Consider the following 9,474-nt stretch of genomic DNA (forward strand, 5'->3'; position numbering starts at 1 on the left):
GCGCACCTTCAATTCGCTAAGCAATGTGCGCACGTACGTATGCACTTCCGCAGATATGTAGGTGCTTCCACCCCCCTGCGCGCGACCACATAGATAAGTATTCCCCGTTCAACCGTTTCTTTGAATGAAATTCCAGGTGGGCGCACCCGACACGTACCCCTTTTTTTTGCAAAACGATGCTAACCAGGGTGCATCCCTCTCGCGCGAAGTTCCGTTGCAGTTCTTTCTCCCCTAGAATGTCTCGATTGAGCAACCGAGCAGTCTTTGCCGTTGCGTGTGATCACTCATCCCTTATGTGCGACGACACATTCGAAAAAAAAAAAAAATTGACACCCCGTGGGTGAGAAAAAAATGGGGCTAAACAAAATCATTTCTTTTTTTAAAAATGCTAATCAAATTGGTAATTCCCAATGTTTCAGTTGGAAAAAAAAAGAGAAAAAAAAAAAAGGGACTCCTTTTGGCAAATGAAAAATAGCGTGCAGGAATATAACCCGTGCACCATACACTATACCCATGCGCACACGCTGGGGGTACTAAAAAATTGGAGGTTTTTCCCCCACCAAACTGAAAAACATACTGTTCGCAAGATCACACTGTTCACACTGATGCAGCTGCGGGGGTGCGCCCCTGCACGCATCGAATTAACACACGCCGTACTTCACCATCGTTCGGTGAAATAGCGGTGGGAAGGAGCTCTTCTCACCCTGCTCGCCCTTCTCACCCTTATCGCCCTTCTCGCCCTTTTCACCCTTATCGCCCCCCTTCTCCTTTTCCTCTTCGCCACAGCTGAAGCACCAAACGTGCTTAAAATTTTTCAAAAATTTGTGAAGCACGTCGAGAAGCCTCCTGCGGTGCAACTCCTCACATAAGCTGTCCACAACGGCAGCAACGAATTTCAGGAGGTAATACCTATCGGTTGCATCATTTCGGCAGTCGTGATTGTGAAATAATTTGTTAAAATGGGAAATGTAGGAAGAAATTATTTTCTTGGTATAGGTGTAAAGGATGCCTTTTTCGCTTTCTCGATTCATTGAATAGAGAGAGGGAATGATGTTGGAGTGGCAAAAAATGGTATCATTCACGGATTCGTTTGCACACACATGCTGACTGTCACGCATGGTGGTTATGCCTTTCTGTTTTTCCATCACATTCTCAAGGATGTTCCTATAACTAACGTAACAGCAATTGAATTCCTCCTTAATATGAGCCTCCTTCTTCACCCTTTTGTTCATTATGCTATCGAATATGTTTTTGTCCGTCATTAGCGCATTTCCGCCTATCCATTTATTCACATGATCATTATGCCCAGTGGTGGTATTGCTTTGTCTTTTTCGCTTCACCAAAATGCTCGGGAAAAAGTCTAAAATTTTATAATTTCTTGTGATTTTTATTTTCTTGAGCATGTTGCAGCTGCTGGGTGGTAAAGGAGTCGTCGTCCTTCTCACACTGCCATTATTCTTATTCTTTTTTTTTTTTTTTTTTTGCTCCACTTTTAAATGAAAACGGGACACATTTATCGCTCGATATGTCGACCTTTTTCTCAGCCTCCGTTTCATTTTTCGTGTTGAAAAAGTAGCAAAGGATGCTTTTCGCGCGTTTGTCATCGATCAGGGGGAGGGATTTCCTGGGCTTGGCGTTCCCACCACGGCCACAGCGATGATGGCGCGGCACATGCGTCGCCCTTTTCTCGGCGTCTTTGGCGTTCTTCCCCCAGGCGGGATGGACTTGCGCGTCTCCCATGTTGGGTGCGATGGCTTTGGCCCCTTCAGCTGGTTCCAGCTTGACCTCTTGCACTGCACCCAGCTTGACCTCTTGCACTGCACCCAACTTGACCTCTTGCACTGCACCCAGCTTGACCTCTTGCACTGCACCCAGCTTGACCTCTTGCACTGCACCCAGCTTGGCCTCTTGCACTGCACCCAGCTTGGCCCCTTGCACTGCACCCAGCTTGGCCCCTTGCACTGACTTCATGTTTTCCCTCCCCCCCACGGGGAAGTAGAACAGAATGCTTCTCTTGCCAAGGGCGTGGAGCGTGTCGGCGCTCACGACGTCGGAGCACACCATTTGAACGCCTCTGAGGTCGCTCAAGCTGCTAGCCAGGGCATCGAAAGAGTAAATAACTTTGAAAAAATATACAAAAAAATTGTCCGTGTAATGGGTGAGCTTAATTCTACTGCTCACCCTGACGACCTTTCCCCTCCCCAAGTATTTCACCGGATTCACATTTTCGTTTTCCTCCTTGAGAAAAAAATGCACATGTAGACACTTGGCTTTGAGCTTTTTAATTCTTAATCGGATATACAACTGCTTCGTCATAAAATAAATGAGAAAATAAAAATCGTTAATGTTTTGGAAGCGTACTCCATAATTCACACTTATATTTATGCTCTTCTTACCTTCAATTCGGTCGCTATCTTTTTTTTAATCTTATCAAAATGGCTTCCGACAGATCATCACATGGTAAGGCAGGCGCTCTCTCATCCACAGGCAAATGATAAACGTTGAAATGAATAAACTGACCATTTAAATAATTTATCTGTCTTAATACGTCTAAGTAGTGCTGATTTTTTTTGTAGAAAAAGAAGAATCTACTTATGGGATGGATGACTCGGTCGAAGAAGGTGTTCGTTATGTGTTCCAAGTTAGCTCGGTTGGCTTGGACGAACTTGTTAAAAATGGAGTCTACCTGTGGGTCCCTTTTCTCCTTCATGGCGTTGAGGAAGTACAAATCGGAGAGGTTGCAAGTGGTGGGGTAAGAAGTGGTACAGTCAGATGTGGTGCTGTAAGAAGTGGTACAGTCAGATGTGGCGCGGTAAGAAGTGGCATTGACCTGGTTGCCTGCCTCGACAGCCGAGGCGACATACTCATCGAACAGATTTTCCAACTCTTCGCAGTTGAATGGGACATTCTGGGGTCCGTGCCCCTCAGCGGCGTAATTCTCTTCCCTCACTAGATGGTCCCCCTGCTCGGTACGTGCCCCTCCCCCCGTCTGATCACCCCTAACAGAATGCAGCTCACATTCCTCGAGCGCGCGTTCCTCAAAAAAATTACGTGGTGGATTACGTGGTGGATTATGTGGTGGATTGCTTGCTGAATTACTTGGTGAATTACGTGGCGAATTACTTGCTGAATTGCGTTGTAAATCACATTGCGAAGTGACACTGTGGACGTGCCCCTCACGGTTTCTCTCCCCCTTTGTGCCCCCCCCGAGGAAATACTTCCCCATGATAAATATACAAAAATGATGATAATAATCAAAAAATAAAAACCGTTTTTTGCAAAATTTTAGAGCTTTCCTAGACATGGACAAGTTAGAAGAAATTCCTATGGACACACTAAGGTTGGTCAAGCTGTAAATATCTTCCGCTATCTGTTTAGCCGTTAAGAAAATCTCCTCCTCAGATTCGTAAAATAATTGGAGAATGGACTCATCGACTGATAATACCCTCACATTTTTTGAGTAGTTAATGAGGACGAGTAGAAACAAATAACTACACCTTAGGATGTTAGAAAAATCATACTTCACAAAACGGATGTTTCCTTTATGCATTTTAGTGACTTCCCCTTTTACCATCCCCTTGAGGATTTTGTTTTTCTTCCCCCAATAGTTGGTAGCACTTATAATGCCATAACTCTCCTCCTTCTTCAAGCTATGACACACACATAATATTTCGTGGTTATCTATTTTTTTTTTGTTCCTCCCATACTGTTCACATGCGCTCTTAAGACTTGCATTTAGGAAGTAGTTGTCGAAGTCAATGTAGAGGTAGACGCACTTCCGCTTGTCCTTTTCGTTTATGTCTTCAAATTTAAAAAACTCACTACTTATGTAGTTCCAGTTCCCTAGAATGTACAGCCGGGAGTTGTGTAGGTAGTCGCTCACGCTTTCGATTAGTTTTTCCGAGACGTATTCCCCGCCGACGAGGTGGTTATTTCCGTTTCTTCCTTCGCTTCTTCCTTCGCTACTTCCTCCGCTACCTCCTTCGCTTCTTCCTTCTCTTCCTCCTCCGCTACCTCCTCCGCTACCTCCTACACTGCTAACATCCTCACTCTTGCGGGCGAATCGCTCGGCTTGCTCCTCCCCAGCTGCTCTCCCCCCCACGGGAGCTCCCACTTCGTGGTGACCCTTCGTCTTCAACACAATATCGAAGAAAAAATGAATAATGTCATTTTCCCATACGTTCTTTACATTTATATTCAACTCGCTCTTTTTTTTAATCCAATTAATTTCCTGCTCACTCAGATGACTCAATATTCTATGCTTCCTCGAAAAGTCTTCAAACGTGTCCCTATTAATGTAAAGATTGGGACCCACATTGGGGAAGGCATTTTCCTTTAACTCCTTGTTCAGGTAAATTATGCGCAGCCTTTTGAAATACTCATACGAGTTATACACAATGTACTTCTTTACATTTGCGTAGCTCATGTTCATATTCAACATTAGCAGATGTTTGTCGCTGGGCGTTATGCGGTCCGTTAGGGTTTTCTTCCCTGAAAAGGAGTTACCACCCATTAGACCCTTCTCCGGAGAATCTCTCACAATAGAGTCGCCTCCCTCCTCGCGATGAGCCGAAACGGGGATACAGTTATGTGCACGCATATTGGAAGCACCTAAGGAAGGCACCTCCCCTGCTGTATGCACCTCGCCCGTCGTATGCACCTCCCCTGCTGTGTGCACCTCGCCCGCCGTATGCACCTCCCCTGCTGTATGCACCTCGCCCGCCGTATGCACCTGCCCACTCGTGCGCTTCCTCCTCCCCTTGAAGGGAAAAAACTCAGTTATTTGTCGACTGTTATAACGTAGCAATGAAGGTAAGTAGGACTGCTCTGGAAATCTGCACTGAAATTTGACGCAATCGAAAATGTACTTATCTACCACTATAAAAACTTTCGACTTTTTAACTGCCTTTTTATAATCCATGTATTTTTTTGACCCTAATGCCATATTGTTGCTAATTATGTGAGTCACCTTGCTTGTTAAGGCATTATGTATAACCCCCCCATTTTGTACAATCATTATTTCTATCTGCTCTTTCTTGTTGATGTAGGAAGCATGTACATTTCGCTTCCTCGTGGACGCTCTTTCGTAGCTCTTTTCGTAGCTCTTTTCGTAGCCTTTTCCGTAGCCCTTTTCGTAGCTTTTTTTGTAGCTCCTCATGAAGATATCAAACTGGTTCATTTCCCTATTGGTATCTTTATCTTCCAAAATTTCTGCCAAATCGTAGTGGGTGCTTTTTGCTGGGGTCCTGTCTAAACTGATGTCTGCTTCTTGAATGGGGCGATCGTGTAGCCTTGTCAACTCTGCCCTTTCAAAGTCACTACCCAAAAAATTAACATAATTATTCTCAGCACCCAAGCCGCAGTTGTTATAGGGCGTACTACATTTCGCCTGACTGTTGAGGTTGTTGTAGTACCTGTCTACTGTCTTGTCCTCCGCATGGTTGGTGAAATGATTCCATTCGTTGTGGAGGCCCACTTTGTGTTCCTCGCCCCTGTGCAGAGTTGTCCTTTGGGAAGGGCTCTCCCCCTCGTCATCTCTATCGTCATCTCTATCGCCCTCGCCCTCGCCATCGCCATCACCAGCTCTATCGCCCTCTCCCTCTTCATCCTCGTTATGACCCTTATCACACGAGTTGTAAAGCGAAAAGAGACTTACAAAATCGTCAATGTAAAAATTGCAGTTGGTGAACAGCGGGCGATTGCTCCTCGAGTCTTCGCGGTTATCCTTCTTCTTATCCTTTCCCTCCGCTTGCTCTATCTCTGCGCTATATTTTTTGTTGTAACTGAGCGGTATTTTTTCCTCCTTTCGCCACATGTATCTGCTGAAGCTCCTCGAACCTCCATACTCGACGTCCATTTTGCAGGGGCATTTTGCGTGCGCGCCGAGCAGCGTGAAAAGGGATGTCTCAAACGGAAAAAACAACGTCCGTGCAACAAAGCAGATCCTCGAGTGACAAAATGGACCCCTAAGTGACAAAATGGACCCCAGAGTGACAGAATGGACCCCGGAGTGACAACAGGGATCAAACGGGAGACACCGAAGACGCGAGAACTTCCCTCGTTCTGTCAAGCCATGCGCTCGCAATGGCGCCAATCAAGTGCGCAAAAAACGAAGTTGTCAGAGTTGTGTCCGGCCCCGTTCGGAGCGCCAAAAGGGGAAATTCTTCGGTCTCATGCGGGCGTGGCTCCCCCACAGCTTGGGATCTGTTGCGAGCAACGGTTGCGATAATATACAAACCGCTTCGTCAATGTACAGGATGGCTCACTAGTATACAGGGCTGCAAAAAGGGACGCCAAAGCCGAATCATGGCTTCACCCCCAAGTGACATTCCCAGCATTTCAAAACGCTTTCTTTTCCTCGCTCAGGAAAAAAAACAAAAAACTGCTCCAACGCTGCGCGGGGCATTTGCCAAGCTGGTTGCCTCCATATGTATTTAATACATATGGCAGTAAATGCAACTCATCCGGCAGCACGCGAAGTTGTTTTTTTTTATGTAAAAAAAACAGGGAAAAAACGGGAAAAACGATATGTACATAATACGTACGTGATATATTTATATGTAATGCCCCCGGCGCCAATTTAATAGTCAACTAAAGAGACACAAAAATAAAAAATAAAAAATAAAAATTCAATGCTGCGGAAAGAAGTTTCATTGTTACAGAACAATGAAATGCGCGCGCCGTTTCTCATTTGTTGGTAAAATAAATTTGCTAAAATGTGAGGCAAAAAATTCGCGTCATTTTGTGCGAATAGAGAAGTACATTGTGCTTTCTCCCTGTTGGTTAAATTTTCAAGGGGGGGAAAGGGGCGTTTATTTTCCGGCATTTATGCCATCACAATGTATACATGGTTACCCGTTCTGGAGATATATTATATTATATTATATTCTCATGTTGATTCATTTTTTTAAATGTCCGCATTTTTTTTAACTATCTCTTTTTGGGGAAAATACGCAAAAGTGAATTTCGTTTTTTATTCTTTTATTTTTTTATCCTTTTATCCTTTTATTCTTTTATCCTTTTATCTTTTTATTCTTTTAATTTTGTTTTTATTTTTTCCGTTTAGAAATGTTTAAAAAAAAAAAAATTGCATCGTTTCGCTTCGTTACCCTCGCTTTAACCGGCCACTTCGGGGGATAACTCTTTTTAAGGATAACATCATCATTTGATATTTTTACCTATATTTCGATTCCCCGATCTGTGGAAATTATTCTGCGCGACGAGCTCTTCCCCCTACATGTCTCCGCACATTTGATTGCACATCGTCCGTGACAAACTGTATGTTTAACCTCCGAATTGGCAACGAGTGTACACACGCAAATTTGGTTGATTAATTCTGGTCAAATTCTTCACATGAAAGAGCTCTCCTCGCTTTCGCCATGTGCTAGTCGTGCCACACACATGTACATTATATATATATGTATGTACGTGTGTGTACATACGCTTATGCGCACAAGAACAAGCGAAATTCGAAACTGATATAATGCCCCCCCTGTCGCCCCCTTCTTAAACCTGCCTTTTTCATTCTTGCCAAATAAAGATGAATTTACTAGCCATTATTTTAACGAGACATGTAGATGATATCATTTTCCTTTGTTCCGCCACCGATTTGAATGCGTTAGGAAGAGAGGGAAAGCGAGCCCCTTTAAAGGGCGCAATTTAAACTTAGCGCTTTAAACGGCCCCATTTAAAATGACGCTCGTTACATAGGCATACTTTCGCGCACGTGAAGTAGCTCCTCAATTGGGCATCTCATGGAAGCCCGCATTTCCGCTGGGGGGCATATATGAGTAGTTGGGTATCCCTCCCCACTTCGCTACCTTCGTCTCTGCACGTGATCCCCTTTATTATTTTTTTTCCCCCCCTCCCCCTCGACTTCGCATTATGCAGATATTCTTTTATCAAAAAGAAGGCCTTCAAAGAAGCCGCGTTTTTTGTAGCGAGGACGATTCCGTCAAGGGTTGGCAAAGACGGCGATATTGCCTTCCCAGCTGCTGGGATGTCCGCGTACCGCCTACTGCATTGCATTATAAAACGCACAACCATGTGTGCCCTTTTCTCCGATCACCCTTTTGCCACTACCCCCTTCCGCGCAGATCGAATACAACACGAAGGAAATCATCACACATGAAAGTAACACAGTCTTTGCAATCAAATTTTCGGATAATATTTGCCCGGTTGTAATAGCCACGGATGATTACCCCGAGAGGTTATTTTTTTTTTTTTTTTTTTTTTTTTTTTTTCCCTCCATTTTGTGCGTCGCAGTTCGTTAAGGGGTGGATAACAGAAGGGAAATGCCTTTTCCCCTTTTTTTTTTTTTTTTTTTTGTGGTCTATGCCAAAAAATACGCTCCCCCCATCTTCGCCGTTTATGCAAAAAAAAAAAAGGAGTTGCTCCATCCCCCCCCTTTTTTTTTTTTTTTTTTTTCACACAGAGTGGCCTTTTACATGATTAACGAAATTTACATGGATTTTATTCGCACCATTCCGAAAGATGTGTGGTCGGAGGTAAAGCAGGACAACAAAATTGTTTTTAATTTGAATTCATATTTGTCCAAGTATAAGGTGAGTCATATTGAGAAGGCTTCCAAAAAAAAAAAAAAAAAAAAATGGAAGTAGTTCTCTCCCAAAATATGTGCACTGTTAATTAGTTTTCCATGGAGACGTATGACCTGTGTGCATGAATAGGAATCAACAGTAGACGGTGATTTTCCTTCCTTCTCAGGACCCACTGACATGTGATGCCATAGCCCAGACCAACATGAAAATCAGCGACAACATTGTAAACGTGAAAGAGATGCATTGGGGGTGCCTATCTGTTTGGGCCCCTTCTCGAATGGCCTAACAGGCATATATATGCATTCCCCTTTTCGTTTTATATTATATGTGCAAACTGGATGGGGAAGAGGAGCCAAACATCTCGACTAAGTCTTGCCTTTTTGATGTTGAGACGCCATGAAGAATGCACACAACACAGTGTACATTAATTTTTTTTTTTTTCCCGCCTCTTCCCCCTCCTCTGTTGCGCAGGAAAAAGTGAGAATAACTATGGACGCACTCATCAGGAACAGGGAAAATTTGGATGTCCTTGTCGACAAGAGCAAGGATCTTTCGAGTAAATTCACCACATCGTTATTCTCCCCTTTGGAAAAAGGGGTGGAGAAGGGGGCTTATATGTCTTTCAGGCCATGATCATCTTCACATTTTCTCCTTGCACACTCCTCCCATGCAGCTAGTTCTTTAACTTTAACCGCTTCATTTCTCCGATCCACGCACACGGATTTTTTTTTTTTTTTTTTTTTTTTTTTTTTGCTCAGCTACGACTAAGCAGTTATTTAAGCAAAGCAAGAAACTTAAAAGGAAACAGTGTTGCAGGATTATGTGATTTTTGATTCATTTCTTTTTCAATTACGAGCATTTTTCCGTCGTTTTTTTTTTTTTTTGTCATTTTTGCCATTTCTGTTCCGCGATTTTT

General features: G+C 43.7%; 2 protein-coding genes across 2 annotated transcripts; one reads left to right on the top strand and one right to left on the bottom strand.

Annotated features, from left to right (window-relative positions):
* Positions 1-641: 641 nt before the first annotated feature.
* Positions 642-5,857, bottom strand: PCYB_071830 (hypothetical protein; the record flags this gene model as incomplete). The annotated part of the gene is made up of 5 exons (XM_004221580.1): positions 642-1,410; positions 1,505-2,316; positions 2,411-2,780; positions 3,270-4,491; positions 4,801-5,857. 3 exons carry the CDS (start codon positions 5,855-5,857, stop codon positions 2,411-2,413), a joined length of 2,649 nt encoding a protein of 882 aa, XP_004221628.1. The 3' UTR covers positions 642-1,410; positions 1,505-2,316.
* Positions 5,858-7,540: 1,683 nt separating this feature from the next.
* Positions 7,541-9,384, top strand: PCYB_071840 (prenylated protein; the record flags this gene model as incomplete). Its single annotated transcript, XM_004221581.1, has 7 exons — positions 7,541-7,617; positions 7,891-7,960; positions 8,097-8,209; positions 8,435-8,564; positions 8,725-8,781; positions 9,030-9,114; positions 9,317-9,384. The coding sequence occupies 7 exons, from the start codon at positions 7,541-7,543 to the stop codon at positions 9,382-9,384; spliced, it is 600 nt and encodes a 199-aa protein (XP_004221629.1).
* Between the last annotated feature and the right edge of the window lie 90 nt (positions 9,385-9,474).

Source organism: Plasmodium cynomolgi, chromosome 7 (genome assembly GCF_000321355.1).
Source record: "Plasmodium cynomolgi strain B DNA, chromosome 7, whole genome shotgun sequence".
Classification (NCBI taxonomy): Eukaryota; Apicomplexa; class Aconoidasida; order Haemosporida; family Plasmodiidae; genus Plasmodium; species Plasmodium cynomolgi.